The following is a 27,742-nucleotide window of genomic DNA, read 5'->3' on the forward strand; positions in this document are numbered from 1 at the left end:
CACAGCATAGAAACAAGCGTTATATGTGTCCAATAACTGAACAAGTGGGTACACCGTGTTCAGTAATTCAACAAAGGTACTTTGTATAGAAACCCCTCGCTGCTGTAATGATGTAGTCATTGTAAAACATAAAGCCAACAGCGAATTAGCCAGTAACACCTCTCAGGATTGTTAGTCGAATCAGTCTGAATGATGTCTGTGTTGTCACTGTTGGAGACTCTGGAAAGACCAACTATTTCACAAAGCAGATTGCATTTCACAGTTGTTTTTATAGTATGTCCCTACTTGGACTGTGGCGTACTGTCCTTGACAGCTTTATCAAATCGTATGTCCCTACATGGACTCTGGCGTCCTTTCCTTGACAGCTTTATCAAATCGCAATTTCATTGTACACAACTTGGAACTTACATTACACGTATGGGGAGACACTGCTACCTTCCCTAGTCATAATACTTACATGTTTCTTTCTTAAGGAGAAAAATCGTTCGCCTGTTGCAGCTCCTATATCCATCTGTGTGAAGTTATTCATGAATGAAAACTACCGTATTTTTTTTCTCTTACTTTATTCGGAAATCTAGACAGATCTCTTACTGCTCAATTAACAAATACCTGAGCCTTTGACTAATTTTACAATAGGCCGCTACACTGTTATGCATGCAAGTACTTTACAAACTTAGTTAAATATTTTGCACTAATGTTTTCATTAAATGAGATCACAGAACTTTTACGTGTTTTCTGCTACACTCTTGAATTCATGTACAGTATCTACCAGCCTTAAAATATCCTCAAACTCACAATTTTGCAAATCTGGAGCGCTTATCGCTCACGTTAGAGGCGCTATTTATGCAGACGACGACTAAATTAAGTAAGAAGTAACGTACGCGAAGATACCCAGTGTGCTCTTAAGTTGTTGCCGACTTACCTCGACCGGAACGCTATTCCGGGAACAAATAACCGGGGAATAAAATGGTGTCCTACAACGCGCGCTCCAAGTTAACCAGTGGTTAGCCTGTTCTATGGTTAGCTATCCCTGGATTTAACGCGACATTGTACAAGTGATCCTTAGACTTACCATATTCTGTCATTGTCTACTGAACAATCACATTATCATTGTTGCTACATTTTAGAGACAACTGAGCTACGAAAAGACGTGCTTGTAATGAATATTAGTCTCAATTCGAGCGCTTATTCCTCTGTTGGAATCATAATTTTTAGATATATACTACTTTGCAATACATGTCCAGGAAACGATTATTAAAAAAAGTACATCGTATTGTTTATTGCACTCAGCGTAACTCGTACACGATATAGGGAGGTGAATTATTTTTTACTTAAAATTAAAGATATATCCTTTCACGCAAATATCGATATGAATCGTGTTGTAGTTCTCATTGACGAAGATCCTTGCTTGCGGCTTGCAGCAGTATAGGTGTAGGTGAAGTTTTGTTATTTACATTTTGAGAGGACGCAAACAAAGTGAATGTTTGAATGAAATGACATGCCAGTATGTGGAATCTGTGCTACATTCAAATTTTAATTATGGTTATAGACGTTTTTGGAAGTCCGCAGGAGGATTTAATGGCAAATGATACGTTGTGAGTATTAATTGTCTGAATGTTACTATTTATTTTACATTCCCGACAGCGGAAAGGGCTGTTTGATGTGGTTATTTCAGTGGAGACACATACTGTTATGTTTCAGATTCCGTGAGCCAATTATAGCTACAATTCTGTACAAGAATGTTTACTTTAAAAAAAAAAATTCGGTTAATCGGTCTTTCGTTGACAACATTTAGCGTGCGCAAACGTTCACGTTTACGAAAATTATGGCTTATCACTTCTTTGTTTTGCACGATGATATACCATTGGGTTTCCACAGGGCTGACACTTTTTCAGTAGAGTGTTAAAATAGGTCTCTTCAGAGATTTGGTCATGATCAAATTGCTACAGTGGTCCAATGTTAACATGACACACAAATACTCAACGTCCAGATAATAATTAATGCCTAAAAAATTTAGAAGACTATAATAAACACTATTTATTAATGAATGAGACAGAGATAATGTCTGTGTGGAAATATCTGTGAATATACTGCCTTCACACTCGTCTCGCATTTGGAAGGAAGACGGTTCAATCCCGCATCTGGCCATACTGATTTAGGTTTCCCGTAATTTTCGTAAATCGCTCCATGCTAATGCTGGGATGGTTCCTTTGAAAAGGCCCAGCTGACTTCCTTCCCCATCCTTCCCTAATTCGATGAGACCGATGACCTCGCTGTTTGGTCTCCTCCCTCCAAACAACCCGATCCCCCTGGAAGAGCCAATGAAATGAAAATGAATGAGTAATGTGGTCTTGTCTCTTTCGTGTTGAGGTATTCTTTTCTTTTCCTGTTACTGTTGACAGTCCAGTAGCAAGTGTAAAGTTCTGTTGTCCATTTTTCTTTCGACACACAGTGAAGTTCCACATCTATTACAGTAATATCCAGATACTACTCAAGTGGTACATTTATAAAGCCATTGTGATTCATAATTTATTATTGGAATGTTGTAAACTGCCACATGTTTAGTGTGTTATGTTAATTGTGATAATGCCTGATTAATACCATGTTTCATTGAAACATCACGTGTTAGGCCTTCATGTACAACTTTTGAATGTAGCAGGACTTGTATTTTTAATATCATAGTGGAAAATTCCCATGATCATTCTGCTGCTACATTATTGCTAGATACCACCTTAAATGATGATGTATTAAGTATTTCTAATGTCTAGCCATATTTCACATTTTGTAACGTATTCTGGTAAAGTTTCTTCACACACAAATTCTTCACATGTTAGTTTATCTCATCCCTACATTATTCTTCACTTTTCTTTGGTGCCATATACGGCATCCTCAACCTGTGATCTATTTTACAAGTATGATTGAAACCATTTATTTTCTCTCTCTTATGCCCATTGCTTTCACAAAGAATTTCATGACTAACAGTATTGAAAGCTTTAAAAAGATGTAAATTAACTCAATCATGCTCTTGTTGTTATCCAGGTTTCTAATTATTTCCTATGTGTAATCCACTATTACTGTTTCCATACCTCTACCTGTTCGAAAGCGGTGTCGATTACTGTTCAGTAGATTGTGGTCGTTTAAGTGCTTGGTGTTTTGTGGTTTCATTAAAGTTTCAATTACTTTAGAGAATACTGAGAGGAGTGATATGAATCAACGGTTTTCTACTTAATGCTTATTGCCACTTTCAAATAAAGGTGTTGCTTTTGAGATTTTTGCTCTGTGGGGGAACACTTCCTCAGTGAATGATAAATTAACAATATGAACTGACATTTTGTATGCGTGGCTTTTAATCACCTTTTCACAGGTATATGATGATCTAAAAAAACTAAATTTACTACTTTATGTTCACTAGTTGGAACCAAAGTCGAGCTGTATGCAAGTGTACAATCCATCAGTTTATCCTGATTTGTGAAATTTAAGATAAGTGTTTGAGAAGTGTTTATTAAGTAATCTCATAAGTCTTTCATATTCTACACAATGGGGATCTGTGGATCTTTTTAATTCAGGAGATAGCCTTTTTACAGTCCTACAGGTGGTACTAATACATAACATAATCCATGAACTAAATTTAGTGATCTGGCTTGAATGGTATTTGTCATTTTCTTCAGAAAATGCATTTCAAAATTGGTTGTGAATACAGAAGAGTAAACATTGTTAGTGCCTGATTGTGCAAGTGCTTCTAACCAGGATTCATTCTTTAGACTATCAACAAAACTAGCACAGTTCTCCACAAAAATTTCTTTTCTGAGAAAGAAGTACATCACTTTCTTTAACAATTATAGCTGGAATTGTAAGAATGAGGGCTTTGTGATGAAATGGCACTACATCAGTATTAATAATTTCTATCTCTGCGGTGTCCATACTTGGAAATATGTTGTCTATAAATCTTTCTGTTCTGTTTATTAATTCTTGCGGGGCTAATTATAAGAGGAAACATTTTGAAGATGTGCAATGCATTAAGATATAGCTTCCTTTATGCAGAATAATTCACAAAGTTTGTATGAAACCTCCCACAAACGATTACGGTGACTTTTTCACTAACCTTATGTCCAGCAAAGACTCTTATTTATTAGTGAACATGACTGTCCCCTTTACATTACCTGTATACTGCTATAATTATTGTTACCCAGCTCCCCCATTCAACTGAACAGCATAAGCTTAGAAGTTCTTTTTGATACTCAGTGGTGTATAATCATCAGTAACAACACAAACCTACAATTCACACACAATCATTTGTCATCTGCACTATGGCGTCATACTTATGGATGAATATATGAAAGACGAGATTGTTGCTCACAAATATGAAGACTTCCCTTTATAACATGGAACTTTTGTTTATCTTTCATAATGGTTCAGCATTCTTTCATAATCCATGATTGAAGGATTCTCTTTACAGTTTCTGCTTCATTGCTTGTGTTTGAGTGTGGTAGTATCTGCCAAAATTGTGGTTTTGGTGACAGAATGATCTGTAGTGTAACCCAAGGTAAAGGTTAGTTTGGTCAATCTGGTGGTGATTTGATGCAGCCAACTAACATGAATACAAAGTAAAGATTAGTGGTAGCTAACTAATCTGTATCATAACCCAAGGCCCCGTATGTAAGATAATTTTGTTTATGAATACTGCAAATAGCAAAGCAAATTCAGAAAAGTTTAATTACATAATCTCTGACAAATATTTTAGTGCACATTATGTATGTATGTACGTTGTACATCAATATAAAAGACTGTGTATAATACATGAACAATGAACACTGTGCAAAAGGGAGGAGAGGGCGAAGTGCACCACATATATCTTAAAAATTTGACGTTTAGGTACACTTAGCCCATCCTGCACTGTTTGCATCTCTTGCTCAAGATCTGTAAACTTATTTATAGGCAGTCTGCAACATCAGAACATTGTAGCAAATTGCAGGAAGGCCTGCAGAGGATCAGTGGTTGGAGCAGGACTTGAAAGTTGACAATAAATATAACCTATTGCACATAAGTAGGCAAAGAGGCACATTACAGTTGGCTTACAGTATTAGTGATAAATTACTGAAACCATTAGCAGTGTAAAATATCTTGGAATAATTGTTTGGAGTGAAGTGCAATGGCCACATGAAACTAGTTGTAGGGAAAGCAGATTCCAGGCGAAGATGCTCTGGCGGAATCTTATGGAAATCTAATTCACACACCAAAGAATTTCTTACAAAACACATGTTTGACCAATTATTGAGTATAGTTCATCAGTCTTAGATCTTAACCAAGTTGGATTAATGCAAGAAATAGAGAAGATCCAACAAAGTGTAGCAGATTTCATCACAGGTTGATTTATAAATGCAAGAGCCTGATCGAAATACTCATCAAACTCAAATGGTAGAAGCTACAAGAAAGATGATGTGGATCATAGTGAGGTTTTATTATTGCAATTCCGAGAACATGCACTCCAAGAGAAGTTGAGCAAGATGCTACTTCCTCACACATAGACTCCACATCTCTTGAAATACCCATAATGAAGAAGTTGGAGGAGCGACAGTCTAAGCTCGCTGGAGACTCAGGGCACTGAAACTAAATGCCGCCCCCCCCCCCCCCCCCCAGTCTGATTATAAATTGATGTATTTGTTGTGTACATTTTGTAAAAAATGAGTAATATAGATGTAATGCCTGACAAAAATATCAAGTATTTATAGTGTGTGTAGTCTGTGCTCTAGAAAATGTACTATACACACTGAAAGATATAGGTGAGAGACAAATCAACATTTAGCACAGTAGCCACCAGGTAGAATGCAACAAAATAATAAAGAATAGGATAAAAAATTACATTTTCTTTTATATGTCAGGAAACAAGCTTGTACAATTATAATATCTGTTATTTTTGCAATCTTAGTATGATATAGTGGTTACATTAAAGCACGTTTTCATACCTTTATTTTACTGAAAACCTCAATAACTTCATTGAAATCTATTTCATTTGAAACTTTTCTTTCAGTTGATAAAATGAACAAATTGGCTAGTCATTCTTGGTTTAGCATAGAACGAAGATAATTTTTCATTTGTTTCAGTTTGGAAAAACTTCTCTAGCATTATGCAATTGAAACACAAATAATCAAGAACTGTTTTAGTATAAGTGATGTGTAGGGCAGTGATTCACTGAAGACCCATTTAATTATAAATTGAAGGATTTCTTGGGCTGCCCATCTAGCGGCAATTTCCACATTTTTATCGGTTGCATGTAGATGCCTATGATACCTTTTTATTTCTTCTGGCTCCTGATCTTTATGAAACTCATTGTAAATTTCTCCCAGATTCAAGAGTGCTACACCAAGAGTGTCATTGGAAGCTTCAAGCAAAAATTTTGTTTCAACAATTTGGAAAATTTTGGTGATTCCCTTCATCACAGTGTATAGTTGTGACAGTTCTTGTATAAATTGGTTCATTCATTTAAACATTGATTGATGAAATTTTCTCAAATCGATAATCCAGTGTCATGAACTAGTTCACCCGGAATTGCTATATTTACCCTTCTCCTCCCTCGTCAATCAATGTTAATGTCTAATCATTGGATTTTTTAGTGCCAAAAGTAACAGCATTGTCTATATTTGTAGTTTGTTCTATTACTTATAACTCATTCAGGATTTTTAAGTTTGTGAGTCCTTTATCTAGTCATTTTTATAGACTGTGGATACTATTGAATTAAATTTATTTCCTCCTGTCGTGTGCCAAAATTTGATATAGGTCAAAAGGTGAAATCAAGTATAATGGGAAGGAGCAAACTTGCTGTAGGTCTAAGTATCAAGGTTGGCCTTGGATGGATCATGCATATCTTCTAAAGTGCTAACAGTTGTTTCCAGGGTTTCTTTTATGAGTTTAACTGACTTGCATTGAGCACTCCAGCGAGTATTAGTTGTTTCCAACTTTTCCTGTTTTTTTTTTTTACAAGTAATTCCCATCTGTGTGTAGATCATGAGAAGAATGTATATAACTTCTCTGCTGTTCGGGCCATGTTAGAGGGAACACAAGGGAATGCATGAACTACTGAAAGATGTAAAGAATGATCAGTACAGGGACTGAACAGATCTTTTGGACTGACTTCTCAAATTTTTTGTTGTACTCCTACAGCTGACATTCACACGGCATTGTCATAAGCTTGAGCCCTGCACAATGCAGTACCCAGCTCATCTTTTTCAAGCTGCTGTTGAGTATATTCTCACATACCCTATGCAGTCTTCTCTGACAACAAAATATACATAAGATGGCTTATCAAACATCCACAATGTTGTCTTCTGTATAGGTGTATCTAATTGTTTGACTCACCTCGTCGGTGCTGTCAAAAATTATTCCTTAATATTTATCCCTTTTTATCTGTACAATAATGTTTTCCTCAAAATGTTCGCTCAAAATAAAAATAAATTCATTTTCTGTCCCTTTTGACAAATAAGAAGGCATTCTTTGATCACCAGCGTACTCACCAAGTTTTAAACAATGCCCCTTCAATACTGGATCACATTTCACCATCAGTTGCACCAGTTCTGCGAAATTTGCTGCTTTCCAATGAAACGTCTTCATGATGACTGCTGGAAATGAGGTTTTGCTGTGCTCCAAATCATTTAATATCGAAAAGGCGATGTAAAATGTTTCTCTATTTCTTGGCCTTATCATTAACAATCTTCTGATTGTCTTTGTCAGTCGTTATATTAAGCATCAAGCCCTTACAGTGTGTATCCCATTTTTGTAAATTTAATAGTTGTTCAGGTGATGATTCATACTTTGAAATCTTTGGATTCAATTTACACCATTGATGGATGTCACAAATAAATTTATTTTTGTTGGTATCAGCCTCAGAGACAAATAATCGGCAGCAGAAACAGTACAGTTTCTTTGTTGATGGTGAGTATAGCGTTCATTTCTTTACATATTTAGTCTTGTTCAAATGTGGATAAAACTGCAAAAAAGTTAAACAAAGGTGTGTTCTGTGAGTGTGTTCTCCTGATCTTTCGATAGATTCAAAAGGTCCCACCTTGTTTTAATATACTTCACTACTCTATTCAATAATCACAGTTTTGATATGCTCTGGAAACATTTATTTGCCAGTGTGCAGTACCACTGTAAGAAGAGGAGTCGAATTTAGATGCATCACAAATATTTTCATTATCAGCAATTTTCTCATCATTACTATCTTGATTAGCCCCCCGTGTCACGTCAGAGTCTTCATTGAAATCTTATACAGTAGTGTCTTCACCTGTGTTTGTAGACCCAACATCAATAATTATCTGTACACTGGGACCAGGTTCAGCAGTTTGATTACACTTTCCTTTGCCATCTTTATTTCCTCTGCAAGCCTTAAAGGTATTTGGATAAAGGCCCAGCAAATGATTTAGCCTCTTCAGTCATTGCTTTTCTTAGAGTCTGGTGGATGAATTCTTTTCACTGAAAAAAGATTCACAAGATAATTTTCATGACAGATTGTGGCCTACATATCTATTGACAGTAATTTTGTATCCTGTAGGCTTGTAGTACAGAGTGGAAAGGTACCATCATGACATAAATGCATGGTCATTTTCAAATGAATGTTGTATATAGTGTTTATATTTCAGCTGACAATGAAGCCAATATTTTCATTGGATAAAAAGATTATTTTTATTTTACATTTTGGTAAACCATTATTTGGTTGTTAAACCTCATAATTCTTCAATTTATAACACATTTTGATCTTAAAACAAAGTGTTGTTTTCTGTAAAACTGTGTAAAGAAAGAATCTAATGGTTGCAAATAATTATAGAACTTTAAGTGTCCACGGACTTCTGATCTTTATAGTATGTACGAGAAAATTTTAAGATTATAGTAACCTAATTGCAAATGTAGGTACTTACTTTTTGGCCTCTTCTTAGGTACATGATAATACAGTCACTGTTTAAACTCTTAACACATCAGAGCAAAAATCAAAGAAAAAATTATGTTAATTACATAGTATTTCTAATAGAGGTTCATGAAGAATCAAATGAAGTTAACATGAAAGTCAAGGTATTGTACAGCATATGCATGAGAGGACTGGGTTTTGCCCGTTCTGATGGGTTTTCCCCCAAGAGTTTCAAATGGAAGTCAAAGAGAAGTCCCACAACAGCTACTAATCTTCATTCGGTCTCCCAACAAGCTGCAAGCTATAACATCATTATAGGACAATAAAGTTCAAATTGAGTGCCTTGTTGCTATTTTGTAATAGGTATGTTGTTCCTTTTATGAATAAATCCTCACATTCCTCTGTTCCAGAATGAATTTTTCACTCTTTAGCAGAATGTGTGCTGCTTCCAGGCAGATTAAAACTGTGTGCCAGACCGGGACTTGAAGCAAGGCCTTTGCCTTCTGCAAGCAAGAGCTTAAACGGCTGAACTACCCGAACACAACTCGTGACCATGTGCTTAAAGAGCTTTACTTGTGCCAGTACCTCTTCTCCTACCTTCCAAACTTCACAGCAGTTCTCCTGTATAACTTGCAGGACTAGAAGTTGTGGTTGTGTAGGTCAGTCACAAGAGCACTTGCCCATGAAAGGCAAAGGTTTCAGGTTTGAGTCCAGGTCTGGCATGCAGTTCTAATCTGTCAGGAACTTTGTTTCTCAGTTGTTCAGATCTGTTATTTATGTTTCACACTGAAGCTGTCATAGAGTGAGTGGGATGTACCACTTTAATGACAATAACTAGATATATATTTATGTGATATTGGTAGTGTTCAGCAGAAAAAAAGGTACAAAATACTTTTCTATAGCATATAAAGTCTAGATGACTGTAGTGTTGATCTTGTTTTCTACAGTTGGTAGAAACTGTTGCTTCAGTCTAGGTAACTCTACATTACCAGAATGAGATTTTCACTCTGCAGCAGAGTGTGTGCTGATATGAAACTTCCTGGCCGATTAAAACTGTGTACTGGACCGAGACTCGAACTCGGGACCTTTGCCTTTCACGGGCAAGTGCTCTACCATCTGAGCTACCCAAGCATGACTCACGGCCTGTCCTCAAAGCTTCACTTCTGCGAGAGCTTCTGTAAAGTTTGGAAAGTAGGAAGCGAGGCAATGGCAGAAGTGAAGCTGTGGGGACGGGGCGTGAGTTGCGCTTGGGTAACTCAGATGGTAGAGCACTTGCCCATGAAAGGCAAAGGTCCCGAGTTTGAGTCTCGGTCCGGTACACAGTTTTAATCTGTCAGGAAGTTTCAACTCTACATTAGTTCATCTAGTTGGAGTTTATATTCATGAAATAAACACTGTAATAACTATATACAACATTTGAAAAAGTAAGTTTTAGACTGTAATACTTCAGTTGAAAAATTAAAAAAAATAGCTGGTAAGCTCATCACTGTACTTATACACATGTTTTTAAACTGTACTTATAGTACACCTGTGTAGATGGCGTAGATGTCAAAAAACATTTTGTGTGGACAACTGGTTATCATTCTACTGTTTTTAAGTCAGACAACATTTTGCGAAAATTCTAAAAATTCTGAATGCACTAATTGACAGTTGCCATCGCCTGAAAACAGGTAAGTAGAGACCTCTGTTTGTACAGGGTGATTTCGTGATGGTGTAACAAACTTTCAGGGATGAGGTGGAGAAGGGTAAATGTATCAATTTGAGGCAAGGTCCCCTTTTCTGTAAATGACAGTTTCGAAAGTTATAAGCAAAAATCATTCTGATACCTCTGACTGTAGAATACATACACTGGTACTGTTGTTGCTAAGATTGTAGAGTGGTAACTTCCTATAAAAGAAAAGTGTAGTAAACATGGGCTGTAAAAGGCGTATGTTAAGACCACTTGTTTATCTTCACTACAGTGAAACATATTTCTTCTACTGTATGATCTTTGCTTTCCATATTTTTGGAGGAGGTAGTATGGACTGAAACAAGGGGGAAAGAATGCATTACATATTGACTCTAAAATGCGTACCTTAAGAACTATGGCCATTTGTTCGGTAGAAGAGATGTCTCTCTCAGCAGCAAAGATGAAGTAATGCTCATAACTCCTAAGGCTCGCATTTTAGATCCCACGTTTAATTTGCTCTGGTCCATACTACAACCTCTGAAAGTAGCGTGCCCAACAGTCTTAGCAACAACAGTACCAATACATGTACGCCAGTGTCAGACATATCAGAATGATGTTCACTTATAACTTTTGACTCGATCGTTTCTGTTTCATGGCCCCTTACCTCAAACTGATACAGTTACCCTTCTCCATCATCACTGAAAGTTTGTAATATCATCACATAATCAGCCTGTATTTTGTATATGTATGGGGCTTCAAACTCCAAACTGCCACATATTTATTGAAAATCTTTTGTCCATCTACATCTACGTGATTACTCTGCTATTCACAATTAAGTGCCTGGCAGAGGGTTCAATGAACCACCTTCAAGCTGTCTCTCTACCGTTCCACTCTCAAATGGCACGCAGGAAAAACGAGCACTTAAATTTTTCTGTGCGAACCCCAATTTATCTTATTTTATTGTGATGATCATTTCTCTCTATGTAGGTGGGTGCCAACAGAATGTTTTCGCAACTGTAGGAGAAAACTGGTGATTGAAATTTCATGAGAAGATCCTGTCACAATGAAAAACGCCTTTGTTTTAATGATTGCCACTCCAATTCATGTATCGTGTCTGTGGCACTATCTCCCCTATTTCGCGATAATACAGAACGAGCTGCCCTTCTTTGAACTTTTTCAATATCATTTGTTAGTCCCACATGATATGGATCCCACACCACACAGTAATATTCCAGAATAGGGCAGAGAAGTGTAGTGTAAGCAGTCTCTTTTGTATATCTGTTGCACCTTCTAAGTGTTCTCCAATGAATTGCAATCTTTGGTTTACTCTACCCACAACATTATCTGTGTGATTGTTTCAACTTAGGTCATTTGCAATTTTAATCCCTAAGTATTTAGTTGAATTTACAGTCTTCAGATTTGTGTGACTTACTGCATAATCGAAATTTAGCAGATGTCTTTTAGCACTCGTGTGAATAACTTCACACTTTTCTTTATTCCTGGTCAATTGCCACTTTTCGCACCACACAGATATCTTATCTAAATCATTTTACAATTTTTTTGGTCATCTGATGACTTTACAAGATGGTAAATAGCATCTGCAAATAATCTAAGAGGGCTACTCAGATTGTCTCCTATGTCGTTAATATAGATCAGGAACAATAGAGGGCCTATAACACTTCCTTGCGGAATGCCGGATAGTACTTCTGTTTTACTCAATGACTTTCCGTCTATTGCTATGAATTGTGACCTTTCTGACAGGAAATCACGAATCCAGTCGCACAACTGAGGCCATACTCCATAGGCACACAGTTTGGTTAGAAGACGCTTCTGAGGAATGGTGTCGAAAGCCTTCTGAAAATCTAAAAATATGGAGTCAATTTGACATCCCCTGTCGATAGCACTCATTACTTCATGAGTATAGTTAGTTGTGTTCCGCAAGAACAATATTTTCTGAGTCCATGCTGACTGTGTGTCAGTAATTCATTTTCTTCGAGGTACTTCATGATGTTCGAATACAGCATATGTTACAAAAACCATACTGCAAATCAACATTAGTGATATGGGCCTGTAATGCAGCAGATTACTCTATTTCCCTTTTTGGGTATTGGTGTGACTTGAGCAACTTCCAGTCTTTAGATACGGAACTTTCTTTGAGCGTGTCGTTGTATATAATCGCTAAATATGGAGCTATTGCATCTGCATACTCTGAAAGGAACCTGACTGGTATACCATCTGGACCGGAAGCCTTGCCTTTATTAAGTGATTTAAGCTGCTTTGATACACCGAGGATATCTACTTCTATGTTTCTCATCTTCACAGTTGTTCTTGATTGTAATTCAGGAATATTTCCTTCATCTTCTTTGGTGAAGGAGTTTCAGAAAACCGTGTTTAATGACTCTGCGTTGGTGACATTGTCATCAGTGACTTCACTGTTGTTATCGCGCAGTGAAGGTATTGATTGCATCTTGCCACTGGTGTGTTTTATATATGACCAGAATCTCTTTGGGTTTTGTGCCAGATTCCGGGACAGAGTTTCGTTGTGGAAATTATTAAAAGCATCTCGAATTGAAGCACACACTATATTTCAAACATCTGCAAAACTTTGCCAATCTTCAGAATTTTGTGTTCTTTTAAATTTGGCATGCTTTTCTCATTGCTTCTGCAACAGCGATCTGAACTGTTTTGTGTACCAAGGCGGATCAGTACCATCACTTATTAATTTATGTGGTATATATCTCTCAGTTGCTGTTGATACTATCTCTTTGAAATCATTCCACAACGTTTCTTCGCTTACATGATCACATCGTAAGGAGTGGAGACTGTCTCTTAAAAAGGCATTAAGAGCATTTTTATCAGCTTTTTTAAATAGCTGTACTTTGTGTTTCTTTTTGATGGTTGTGGGTGTTATGATATTCAGCCTAGCAGCCACTGCCTTGTGATCACTAATCCCTGTATTCGTCATGATACTCCCTATTTGTCCATGATTATTTGTTGCTAAGAAGTCAAGTATGCTATCGCAACCATTTATGCTTCGAATAGGCTCATGAACTAATTGTTCAAAATAATTTTCTGAGAAAGCATTCAGTACAATTTCGGATGACATTTTATGCCTGCCGCTGGCTTTAAATGTAAAATTTTTCCAGCATATTGATAGAAGTTGCCACAGACTATAATTATATGAGTGGGGTATGTATTTGAAATGACTCAAGTTTTCTTTGAACTGTTCAGCAACTATATCTTCTGAGTTTGGGGGGGGGGGGTGTCAGTAGAACATCCAATTAATTGTTTAGTCCTATTGTCAAGTATAACCTCTACCCATACTATTTCGCAGGAACTATCTACTTCAATTTCACTACAAGGCAAACTACTTCTGACAGCCATAAATACTCCACCACCAATTGCATTTAATCTATCCTTTCTGAACACTGTTAGATCATTAGAAAATATTTCTCCTGAGCTTATTTCTGGCTTTAGCCAGCTTTCTGTACCTATAACTATTTGAGTTTCTGTGCTTTCTATTAGGGCTTGGAGCTCTGGTTCTTTCCCAACACAGCTACGACAATTTACAACTACAATACCGATTGTTTCTACAGCTAACTTACTGTGTTTTACCTGCCGCCATTTAGACAGAGGCCCTTTATGTGGTTTCCTGAGACCCTCCAACGTAAAAAACCACCCAGTCCCTTCCACACAGTGCCCGCTACCCGTGTAGCTGCTTCTTATATGTAGTGAACACAGAGATGTGATCTTCTCTAGATTGTCGTACAGATGACAAAATGGTAGATATCGAAATAGTTGACAGGGGGATAGAAAACCCATTGAAATTGCTCAAAAGAGGAAAGGCCGCTGGACCTGATAAGATACCTGTTCGATTTTACACAGAGTACGCGAAGGAACTTGCCCCTTCTTGCAGCGGTGTACCGTAGGTCTCTAGAAGAGTGTAGCATCCCAAAAGATTGAAAAAGGGCACAGGTCATCCCTGTTTTCAAGAAGGGACGTCGAATAGATGTATATCTCTAATGTCGATCAGTTGTAGAATATTGGAACACTTATTATGTTAGAGTATAATGACTTTTCTGGAGACTAGAAATCTACTCTGTAGGAATCATCATGGGTTTCGAAAAGATGATCGTGTGAAACCCAGTTCGCGCTATTCATCCACGAGACTCAAAGGGCCATAGGCACGGGTTTCGAGGTAGATGCCGTGTTTCTTGACTTCTGCAAGGTGTTTGATACAGTTCCCCACTGCCGTTTAATGAACGAAGTAAGAGCATATTGACTATCAGACCAATTGTGTGATTGGATTGAAGAGTTCCTAGATAGTAGAACGCAGCATGTCATTCTCAATGTAGAGAAGTCTTCCGAAGTAAGAGTGATTTCAGGTGTGCCACAGGGGAGTGTTGTAGGACTGTTACTATTCACAATATATATAAATGACCTTGTGGATAACACCGGAAGTTCACTGAGGCTTTTTGCGGATGATGCTGTAGTATATCGAGAGGTTGTAACAGTGGAAAATTGTACTGAAATGCAGGAGGATCTGCAACGTATTGACGCATGGTGCAGGGAATGGCAATTGAATCTCAATGTAGACAAGTGTAATGTGTTGCAAATACATAGAAAGAAAGATCCTTTATTATTTAGCTACAATATAGCAGGTCAGCAACTAGAAGCAGTTAATTCCATAAATTATCTGGGAGTTGGCATTAGGAGTGATTTGAAATGGAATGACCGTATAAAATTAATCGTCGGTAAAGCAGATGCCAGACTGATATTCATTGGAAGAATCCTAAGGAAATATAATCCGAAAACCAAGGAAGTAGGTTACAGTACACATGTTCGCCCACTGCTCGAATACTGCTCACTGGTGTGGGATCCGTACCAGATAGGGTTGATAGAAGAGATAGAGAAGACCCAACGGAGAGCAGCGCGCTTCGTTACAGGATCATTTAGTAATCGCGAAAGTGTTATGGAGATGATAGATAAACTCCAGTGGAAGACTCTGCAAGAGAGACGCTCAGTAGCTCGGTACGGGCATTTGTTGACGTTTCGAGAACATACCTACACCGAGGAGTCAAGCAGTATATTGCTCCCTCCTACATATATCTCGCGAAGAGGTCATGAGGATAAAATCGGAGAGATTAGAGCCCACACAGAGGCATACCAACAATCTTTCTTTCCACGAACAATACGAGTCTGGAATAGAAGGGAGAACCGATAGAGGTACTCAAAGTACGCTCTGCCACACACCGTCAGGTGGCTTTCGGAGTGTGGATGTGGATGTGGATGTGGATGTGGATGTAGATGTAGTGGACTCCTGACCTCTTGATTCAGACCGTCCTCTTGGCTCTTCACCAAAGGACCACAGTCGGTTCTGCTGACGATGCTGCAGATGGTGAGCTCTGCCTTAATTTCGGTAGCAAGACTGGCAGTGAAACTTCCTGGCAGATTAAAACTGTGTGCCCGACCGAGACTTGAACTCGGGACCCGAGTTCGAGTCTCGGTCGGGCACACAGTTTTAATCTGCCAGGAAGTTTCATATCAGCGCACACTCCGCTGCAGAGTGAAAATCTCATTCTGAAGACTGGCAGTCTTTACCATTACCGAAATGGGCTACCACCTGCAGTTGGGTGCACCCTGTACTCTTCATGGCATCCGGAAGCACCCTTTCCACATCTGAAATGACTCCCCCCCGGTATGCACACGGAGTGCACACTGGCTTCCTTCCCCTCGTTGGCAGCCATGTTCCTAAGGGCCCCCATTACGCACCTAATGTTGGAGCTCCCAACTAACAGCAAACCCACCCTCTGTGAATGCCCAGACCTTCCTAGTTGAGAAGCTTCCTCTGGAATAGGGTGGACGACTGCATCCGGCTCAGAGACTTTGCCAGCCACAGATAACACCCGAAACCTGTTTGTCAAACGAACCGGGGTGGCCCTACAGTCGGCCCCATGGAAAGTCTTCACTGCCTGCCAGACTTTGGAATGATCTCCCACTCGACCATGGGTGAGGGGTCAACCTCAGTGCAGGCAGTACCTGGGGCGACCACAACAGTGGATCGATCTGAGGACACGTGGGTCGTGCTCGATGTCCCTTGTATCTCTACATCCAACTCCCCACGGTGATGCCCCTTGGCAGCAACCTCAAGCTCTGTGATGGAAGCCAACACTGCCTGCATCTGTGAGGGAAGGGTCACCAACTCAGCTTGCATCTGTACACAGCAATCACAGTGCCTATCCATTTCTGAACTCGCCCCTGTTTGAAACTCAAAAAGATATGTATTAAACAAATGGTGTACTCCTTGTTTTGGATTTCATTAAAAATGGTCTGGTCCGCCCAGGTCCAAAGGTGTGAGGCAGGCTGCCACCTCTGCCAACCCTTTAGTCTGCCAGTGAGTTGGAGAAATTTGAGCTTACTGACAGTCCTTCTTCCCATATGCCATTCACGGATGGAAAGGGAAGGGGGGAAGTGATGATCACTTTCCCATCATCATACCTTGCTACCATTATTCCTTTCGCTAACTACAACTTCTTTTAATGTGTTCTGTCTGTTTCACCTGGTTTTTCTGATGCAGTGCATTTTCAGGTTCAAGAGAATTATCCATATAAATATTGTAGTTAACATAGAGATCCTCCTCTAACAAATGAAAAACAGCGTTTTCAGCAATTCTGTTTCTCCCAATATTATAAAGCTTTCAACTGTACATAGCATACTTAACAAAATATGTGGATCAGCTGAACCTACTGATACCAGATGTCGGCTTTCTCCTATAACATAATTACGAAATTGATGATGTGATGTATGATGTAATATGTCAGAAAGAGAAAGAGGAGAACTGACAATATTTCCTTTGTGTTTGTTAGTTTCTGGAATGTAGGTTGTGGTGAGAGACTGATCTGTATTTAGCTTGAGGTATGGATTTGGTTGAAACATTGCAGTTTGGTTGAAAGTTGGCAAAGTGGTATAGAACGCCTCATTTAATGCAAACATTCTTGTTTGTACAGTACGTTCATCTTCATTCTATGTTCGTCTGTGCCTTCATTTCTAGTGTCTACATGACAATCTCCCCTTCCAAAAAATTGTAGATTTGCCTAAAGATCTCCTCCAACGTTATGCACTAGAAGCATCCTACTGTTGAAATAATAACTCTGATTTAGTTTTTAATATCCAGGCAGTGGATTTTTAGCAAAGTACAATAAGCAAAAAATATATTCCTATGCATGTACTTGTTCTAATTAATCTGTTTACAAACAATGTACATTTTTCCAGTATCCTTGTAATCAGAAGAGTTTTAGGTTGCCTAGGTATGCAAATGAGCATGTTTTCCTGCAGCTATGTTGTAAATCATTTAACAGTTTCTTCATTGTTTGCACTTGCTCCATAACTTTCCCAGCATAATGCTAAAAACTCTCTGAATATAAAACTTCCAGTCATTTTAGTTCAATCATTGTATTTCCCTTACTTTGTAGGTGAAAGGTAGATTTCATGTAACTATCGCTGCCATATCTTCACTTAATGGACAGTCCCATACTGGAGACATCTGTAGCTGTTGCTTGGCTATCCTACAGTGCAGCCAATCAAATGTTGCACTTGTTTGTTTGTTTGTTTTTCTCAACACAGTAAGTTGTTTCTTTTAAACTACTTTATTGTGTTCTTCTTATATTCCAGTTATGACTAAAAAAGTATTCCTTCCTTTGGGTCTATATACAGCTGGCTGGCTTGTTTGCTTGCCAGGGTTGCGCATTGGTAAATGTGTTGGACTAACATTTCCTTGAATAGCATAAGGCAAATTCCTCGATGTTTCAATTCAAAAATGTTAAGATGGATTATGTTCTCCATTCGTGTCTGACCCTTGCTTGTGCTCATCCTCTTGTGAGCTCATCATTACTAGGACATTAAACACCAATCTTCCTCACTTTGCAGATGACTATTGACTGCAACTTTTCACTTGTACTTCTCCTTAAGTTTCCGAATCCAGCTCATTTACTAACTTCTATAATGTATGAATTGCTTGTCATATGTGCTAAAACTTCATCATAGAATCAGTAAATCATTTTAATTTACTTTGCTAATGCTTTTGTTCATGGATATACACTATGTGGTAAGAAGTATCCAGACACCTGGCTGAAAATGACTTAAAAGTTTGTTGCGCCCTCTATTGGTAATGCTGGAATTCAATATGATGTTGACACACCTTGATGACAGCTTCCACTCTCGCAGGCATAGTTCAGTCAGGTGGTGGAAGGTTCCTTGGGGGAATGGCAGCTCATTCTTCACGGAGTGCTGCACTGAGGAGAGGTGTCAATGTCGTTTGGTGAGGCCTGGCACAAAGTCGGCATTCCAAAACATCCCAAGGTGTTGTATAGGATTCAGGTCAGGACTCTGTGCAGGCCAGTCCATTACCGGGATGTTATTGTCATGTAGCCACTGCAGCACAGGCCGTGCATTATGAGCAGGTGCTCGATCTTGTTGAAAGATGCTATCACCATCCCCGAATTGCTCTTCAACAGTGGGAAGCTAGAAGGTGCTTAAAACTTCAATGTAGGCCTGTGCTGTGATAGTGCCATCCAAAACAAGGGGTGCAAGCCCCCTCCATGAAAAACACGACCATACCATAATCACCTCCGAATTTTACTGTTGGTACTACACAGACTGGCAGATGACGTTCATCGGGTATTCGCCATACCCACACCCTGCCGTCGGATCATATTGTGTATAGTGATTCGTTACTCCACACAACGTTTTTCCACTGTTCCGTCGTCCAATGTTTACGCTCCCCAAACCAAGCGAGGCATCATTTGGCATTTGCCAGCATGATGTGTGGCTCATGAACAGCCATTCGACCATGAAATCCGAGTTTTCTCATCTCCCACATAACTGTCATAGTACTAGCAGTGGATCCTGATGCAGTTTGGAATTCCTGTGTGAGGGTCTGGATAGATGTCTGCCTGTTACATATTATGACCCTCTTCAACTGTTGGCAGTCTCTGTTAGTCAATAGAAGAGGTTGGCCTGTACGCTTTTGTGCTGTAGGTGTCCCGTCGCGTTCCCACTTCACTATCACGTCAGAAACAGTGGACCTGGGGATGTTTAGGATTGTGAAAATCTCACATACAGATGTATGACACAAGTGACACCCAATCACCTGACCACGTTCAAAGTCTGTGAGTTCCACGGAGCACCCCATTCTGCTCTCTCATGATATCTAATGACTACTGAGGTTGCTAATATGAAGTACCTGGCAGTAGGTGGCAGCACAATGCAACTAATATGAAAAACGTATGTTCTTGGTCATGTCCGGATACTTCTGATTACATTGTGTATATTCTGTTATCTGTATCACCACAGGCCTATTATTGTATGAAATTAATGTAGAATTTACAAACACACACTTGACACAGGTCCTATTGACAACATGTGGAGTGCTTCAACCCATCTGCCACAGTTTCAGTGATGCACATCTGTTCATTTGTGATTATTGTAGTCATGTTAATTGGTATAAGTAAGCAGGTTAAGGAATTGTACAAAAATAAGTCCCATACTTATATTTATATCTACACAGACGAACCAAAACACTATGACCACCTGTATAATAGCTTGTTTGTCTATCTTAGGAAAGAAATACATCACTGATTCTATATATATCAGGGATCTGACAGTTCGTTAATAGGTTTGTGGAGGTATGTGACATTAGATGTCCACACACATAAAAAACGGGCCGCTGATTTGCGTATGCGGTGATGGCATGTGATAGTGACACAGGTGGGTTCCATAGGATTTACATCAGGCGTTTTAGTTGCTGAGACATCAACATGAGTTCACTGTAATGCTCTTCAAACCACAGTAGCACGATTCTGGCTCCGAGACATGGACAATTATACTGCTGAAAGATGACATTGCTGGTGGGGAACACATCAAGGATGCAGGCAGTTTGCAGGTGTCAGCATGTCTTCGATTACTACCACAGGTCCCATGAAAGTGCAGGAGAATGTCTCCTGTACCATAATAATGCTTCCACCTGCCTGCATCCATGGCGCAGTGTACGTTTCAAGCTGTCATTCAACTTGATGAAAGCATTTGTGGAGACGACCATCGACCTAGTGTAGCAAAAATGTGATTCACATGAAGAGCCGACATGTGTCCATTGATTGATGGTCGTGCACCAGCATTGTGCTCCTTTGGCAGAGATTCCACAGGTCCGAATATATTATACTTTACAGAGCAGACAAGCCCCCAAAACTCACATTCTGTGAAGAGTCGTGGACATCCAACAATGTGATGTCTAGTGGTAGTTTCGCTGTCCTCCTACCTCTTTCCATAGGTGCTCATGACAGTAGCACGTGAATATTCGACCAGCTCCACCATTTTCAAGACATTTGTTCACAAGTCATGTGTAATAATAATAATCTGCCCTATGTCAGACTAGCTTATCTCCGTGTATTTCCCCATTTGCAGCTCATATCTTTGGTAGGGTGATCCCCTACATACTTTCGTTACCATGTCATGTGCCTGCAACACTATCAATTGGCATCCAATGTCATGGTGGACAGTGGTCATAAAGTTTTGGCTGTTAAGTGTATACTACTATATAAAGACAAGTCATTGTTTAACCAAAAATCTTGAAAAGTGCTTGACTGATTTACTTAAAATTGTTACACAATACTCAAATGAATGTTGGAAAGTTCTTGATTGATTTACTTCAGATTTTTACACATTGCTCTAATGAACACTAGGGCAGACATAGGCTACGTATATTTTTAACATATCTAATATATAAACAAAGATCTTTACTACTATATAAAGGGAGCCACTGTTTAATGTTGTTCACAAAAATCTGGAAATGTACTTGATCAGTTTACTTGAAAATTTTACATAATATTCTAATGTATATTTGCACAATATATTATAGGGATACATTGTTAGCAAAAATCTCGAATAATTCTTGACCAGTTTACTTCATTTTCTTACACAATAGTCTAATAAATATTCAGACACATAGGCTATACAGTTTTTTTAAACAACAATGTACACGGTTTCTGTTATAACTGACTGTGAGAAAGAAAGTGCTGTGCTGCACTATGCTGTGAAAATGTGTAATTTGGTTTTCTTCCTTTCACTCAGTTTTAACTACAACATCAAGGGCATTTAAACCATTAGACAAATTGTTTCTTCCATATATATTTTTCGTCAGTAGATATATTTTTAAACAAAATTTGTATACGCAGCAATGTACCATTTTGTTTTCTTCCTCGCAGTCACATTGCATAAATCAGGAAAGCTTTATTTGTAGCTTACTGGCTTATTATTAGAATACTACTTCAGAATCTGAATTTAGAATAATAATAAACAAGGCTCAAGGTCAGAGAGAGGGTGAAGAGGAGAAATGAAACATTTTAATTAAATTGAGAGTATGTATTTTTGTCATAGTTTGTGATTGGGAAATTGCAATAAATGGAAAATTGAATATCAGAGGGGTTTAATTCAAATTGCATCACAGTATGAATGTTTAAATGTATATATATTCCCTATGTAATTATTGAGATCATTGGTATGCAGCATTGTGTATCTGACAGTTGCAAAGTGTGTTTTGATTCCTCACAGGCATAAGTGAATCATCCAGGCAGATATTTACAGTTATTTTTATGTTGTTTAATGAGTACACCAAGTTTTAATTATACATGTGTGTCATATTATATAAAAAAGTTGAATGCAGAAAGCTTCAGCAGTTTTTGCACACTCCACTCACTGACATTCCCAATAAGTACGAACACTTATTCTCTCATTTGTGGACATGTCTATCAGATTTACACCTACCATCTTGTCTCACCATTTGAATCATTACCAAAAATTTTCACTGTACACATGTAAGATAGTAGCTCTACATCTACATTTATACTCTGCAAGCAACCCAACAGTGTGTGGCAGAGGGCACTTTACGTGCCACTGTCATTACCTCCCTTTCCTGTTCCAGTCGCGTATGGTTCGCGGGAAGAACGATTGCTGGAAAGCCTCCGTGCGCGCTCGAATCTCTCTAATTTTACATTCGTGATCTCTTCGGGAGGTATAAGTAGGGAGAAGCAATATATTCTATACCTCATCCAGAAACGCATCCTCTCGAAACTTGGAAAGCAAGCTTACACCGCAATGCAGAGCGCCTCTCTTAAGTGTGTGCCACTTGAGTTTGCTAAACATCTCCGTAACGCTATCATGCTTACCAGATAACCCTGTGACGAAATGTGCCGCTCTTCTTTGGATCTTCTCTATCTCCTCTATCAACCCGACCTGGTACGGATCCCACACTGATGAGCAATACTCAAATATAGGTTGAACGAGTGTTTTGTAAGCCACCTCCTTTGTTGCTGGACTACGTTTTCTAAGCACTCTCCCAATGAATCTCAACCTGGCACCCGCCTTACCAACAGTTAATTTTATATGATCATTCCACTTCAAATCATTCTGTACGCATACTCCCAGATATTTTACAGAAGTAACTGCTACCAGTGTTAGTTTTGCTATCATATAATCATACAATAAAGGATCCTTCTTTCTATGTATTCGCAATACATTACATTTGTCTATGTTCAGCGTCAGTTGCTACTCCCTGCACCAAGTGCCTATCCGCAGCAGATCTTCCTGCATTTCGCTGCAATTTTCTAATGCCGCAACTTCTCTGTATACTACAGTATCATCTGCGAAAAGCCGCATGGAACTTCCGACACTATCTACTAGGTCATTTATATATATTGTGAAAAGCAATGGTCCCATAATACTCCCCTGTGGCGCGCCAGAGGTTACTTTAACGTCTGTAGACGTCTATCCATTGATAACAACATGCTGTGTTCTGTTTGCTAAAAACTCTTCAATCCAGCCACACAGCCGGTCTGATATTCTGTAGGCTCTTACTTTATCAGGCGACAGTGCAGAACTGTATCGAACGCCTTCCAGAAGTCAAGGAAGATAGCATCTACCTGGGAGCCTGAATCTAATATTTTCTGGGTCTCATGAACAAATAAATTGAGTTGGGTCTCACATGATCCCTGTTTCCGGAATCGATGTTGATTCTTACAGAGTAGCTTCTGGGTTTCCAGAAATGACATGATACGCGAGGAGAAAAACATGTTCTAAAATTCTACAACAGATCGATGTCAGAGATATAGGCCTATAGTTTTGCTCATCTGCTCAACAACCCCTATTGAAAAGTGGAACTACCTGTGCTCTTTTCCAATCATTTGGAACCTTCCGTTCTTCTAGATACTTGCGGTACACGGCTGTTAGAAGGGGGGCAAGTTCTTTCACGTACTTTGTGTAGAATCGAATTGGTATCCCGTCAGGTCCAGTGGACTTTCCTCTGTTGAGTGATTTCAGTTGCTTTTCTATTCCTTGGACACTTATTTTGATGTCAGCCATTTTTTCGTTTGTGCGAGGATTTAGAGAAGGAATTGCAGTGCAGTCTTCCTCTGTGAAACAGCTTTGGAAAAAGGTATTTAGTATTTCAGCTTTACGCGTGTCATCCTCTGTTTCAATGCCATTATCATCCCAGAGTTTCTGGGTATGCTCTTTCGATCCACTTACTGATTTAACGTAAGACCAGAACTTCCTAGGATTTTCTGTCAAGTCGGTACATAGAATTTTACTTTCGAATTCACTGAACGCTTCACGCGTACCCTTCCTTACGCTAACTTTGACATCGTTTAGCTTCTGTTTGTCTGAGAGGTTTTGGCTGCATTTAAACTTGCTGTGAAGCTCTCTTTGCTTTCACAGTAGTTTCCTAACTTTGTTGTTGAACCACGGTGGGTTTTTCCTGTCCCTCACAGTTTTACTCGGCACATACCTGTCTGAAACGCATTTTACAATTGCCTTGAACTTTTTCCATAAACACTCAACATTGTCAGTGTCGGAACAGAAATTTTCGTTTTGCTCTGTTAGGTAGTCTGAAATCTGCCTCCTATTACTCTTGCTAAACAGATAAACCTTCCTCCCTTTTTTTATATTCCTATTTACTTCCATATTCAGGGATGCTGCAATGGCCTTATGATCACTGATTCCCTGTTCTGTGCTTGCAGAGTCGAAAAGTTCGGGTCTGTTTGTTATCAGTAGGTCCAAGATGTTATCTCCACGAGTCGGTTCTCTGTTTAATTGCTCAAGGTAATTTTTGGATAGTGCACTCAGTATAATGTCACTCGATGCTCTGTCCCTATCACCCGTCCTAATTATCTGAGTGTCCCAGTCTATATCTGGTAAATTGAAATCTCCACCTAAGACTATAACATGCTGAGGAAATTTATGTGAAATGTATTCCAGATTTTCTCTCAGTTGTTCTGCCACTAATGCTGCTGAGTCGGGAGGTCGGTAAAAGGAGCCAATTATTAACCTAGCTCGGTTGTTGAGTTTGACCTGCACCCATAATAATTCACAGAAACCATCCACTTCTATTTCACTACAGGATAAACCGCTACTAACAGCGACAACATGCCACCACTTGTTGCATGCAATCTGTCCTTTCTAAACACCGTCTGTACCTTTGTTATAATTTCGGCAGAATTTATCTCTGGCTTCAGCCAGCTTTCCGTACCTATAATGATTTCAGCTTGAGTGATTTCTGTCAGCACAGTTAAAAAGTAAATGTTGTTACGCAGACTATTTGGCATAGCTGCACATTAGAAAAGAGGGATGAAGCTGTGCATAAACTGCAGAGTTCCACATGCATGCTACAAGTCCAGTCCAGAATGTAGGAGTGCTTTCCTAAGATGTATGTAATACAAATATGAGTTTTGGCTGCTGATGCCTTAAACCATTAAATTTGATACCTTTCTCACATAGAAAGAATTAACTTCAGACTATTAGATAGCACGCATTGTCATCTTAAAACTGAGTAGTGCTAGGTTTGATATGTAGCATGATTTTTACCATACTGAAAATATTTTTCATTTTATAGTGTTTTAATTTGTGTACATTTTTTGTCAGATGCTGTATCGATGACCTAACTTCGCAGCCTGAACAGGATAAAAATTCTTTATCAGATAATTTATTAGGAGCAGAAAATTTCAGGCAAGATGCGTCACCTGAAAACATGACTTTGCTTGAGGGAAAAGCTGTACAAGCCACAAGTGAACGTATACATCAGATGCAAGTGGATGAGGGATTTTGTGAGGTGAGTATTTGGTATTCCAGTTCATACTGTAAATTCAGTGTTTTAGTTCAAGATTTAAGTGGATCATAATAGAAATAAATTATAGGGTGTCCCACTCAAACCTCCCTGATATCAAAAACCAAGAGGAAAGAAACCCACAGTAGATGCGACAATGAAAAATGCACACAGTGTTGAGCATCTCAAACAATTTATTAATTTATCATCAGTACACCTCTACATGTGAACCATTTGTAGCACGAAGAATATTGAGTCGATATTCAATTTCTTGCCAAGTTCTTTGTAACCTTTCCTCTGTTACTTTTGCAGTCACATTAGTGATACGGTGTCGCAACATAGAAATGTCATCCACTTTGGTTGCATACATGCAGTCCTTCACGAATCCACACATGAAGAAATCAAGCGGTGTGACTTTTGGGTGAATGTGGTGGCCAGGCAATGGGTCCTCCATGTCCAATTCAATGACTGGGAAATTTCTTATCCAGGAACTTGCGAACAGCTGTTGACCAATGTGGCGGAGCTCCATCTTGTTGAAAAATGATGTTTGGTTGCAAGTCCTGTATCTGAGGGTACACAAACTGCTCCAACATGTCCATATACACTGACCCATTCACTGTTTGTTCTGCAAAGAAGAACGGTTCAACAATCCTGTCATGCATTAGCCCACACCAAACGTTTATTTTAGGGCTATCTCAAACATGTCAATGACAATGTGCGGATTTTGCGAACCCCAAATGTGAACATTATGCCTGTTAATGCTTCCTGATAGATGAAACGTTGCCTTATCTGAGAATAAACATCTTTCCAGGAAGCTGGCATCCATATCAATACACTGCAGCATATCCTCAGCAAATTGTTGTCGGTGTGGTTTGTCGTCGGATGTTGCAGAATTTGCAATTTGTAAGCACACATACGAAGACATTGGTGAACTACACAATGCATTGTTGATCAAGGTACATCAAGTTGCCTAGATGCTTGACGAATTGACTTACGTGGGCTTCTGAGAAACGTTTGCCTGATGTCCTCCACTGTCTCTTGTGAAACTCCATAACGTGCACCGCCAGAATGTTTCAGAACACTTCCTGTTGCCAAAGCTTCCTATGCCATTCCTTAATTGTTTTCACATCAGGTGGATCGCATTCATACACACGCTCACAATTTCTTTGCACAGTAATCAGTGATTTTGTTTCTGCAAACCACTCTACTGCTTGCGTGTGCTGCTGTGGAGTCACCATTTTGATTTCATGTGACCATGCTGCACTATGATGACGATACTTGGCACTTCTGATGCAGGAATATAAATTCTTTGAGATGCTCTACAATGTGGTGCATTTTTCATTGTCGTATCTACTGTGGCTTTTCTCTCCTCTGTCCTTGAAATCAGGGAGGTTTGAGTGGGTCACCCTGTATTATTGTGGACTGTATGTATTGCTTCAGTTCAACTCTCTTTGAATTATTTGGTCTGTTGCTTCAAAGCTTAACTGCTTATATTGTATCCACACACATGTAAACGAGTTGCAATAATTAAGAGCTCAATGAAGCTGATCATGTAGTACAACATTGTCTACAGGAACATAAAAGCTGATCAAAACAGCATGACATAGTTTGGATTGTCCAAAAGTGTAATGTCACAACTGTGTATACACTTTTAGTGCACTGGAGGAGGTATTTCAAAATAATAATGTCAAGGTCATCCATGAACAACTAACTGCAGCCAGGGACTATTGTTCCTCCTCATTCAAGACCCATAAGTGTAGGGAGCAAAATTCAGTTGAAATGCAACAAGACTTGCAACTTGTAGAATCCTGATTATCAATGTATACAGTCATATTTGTAAAGGTTGCCTCTGTCCACTTAGATCAGTGGTGTTACCCCAGTAAAAACACAACAATGTAGTGCATGAAGACATATGACAGAGGAACAATAGTAGAGTGGTTGGTGGTGGTCTCAGTGTTTGCTGTATGATAAGGCACAATTTAGTATTGAGTGGGTGAGCAGATGCACTTAGTAATGTTTTGATGATACA

General features: G+C 38.9%; 1 protein-coding gene across 1 annotated transcript in view; it reads left to right on the forward strand.

Annotated features, from left to right (window-relative positions):
• The first annotated feature begins 1,407 nt into the window (after nt 1–1,407).
• LOC126248912 (tyrosine-protein kinase transmembrane receptor Ror-like) overlaps nt 1,408–27,742 on the forward strand; it is a 129,655-nt gene continuing 103,320 nt past the window's right edge. The window contains exons 1-2 of the mRNA XM_049950399.1: nt 1,408–1,595; nt 25,533–25,719. Coding sequence (XP_049806356.1) covers nt 1,507–1,595; nt 25,533–25,719 — 276 coding nt within the window. The 5' untranslated portion in view covers nt 1,408–1,506. The remainder of the gene's footprint in view (nt 1,596–25,532; nt 25,720–27,742) is intronic.

This window comes from Schistocerca nitens, chromosome 3 (assembly GCF_023898315.1).
Source record: "Schistocerca nitens isolate TAMUIC-IGC-003100 chromosome 3, iqSchNite1.1, whole genome shotgun sequence".
NCBI classification, from domain to species: Eukaryota; Metazoa; Arthropoda; class Insecta; order Orthoptera; family Acrididae; genus Schistocerca; species Schistocerca nitens.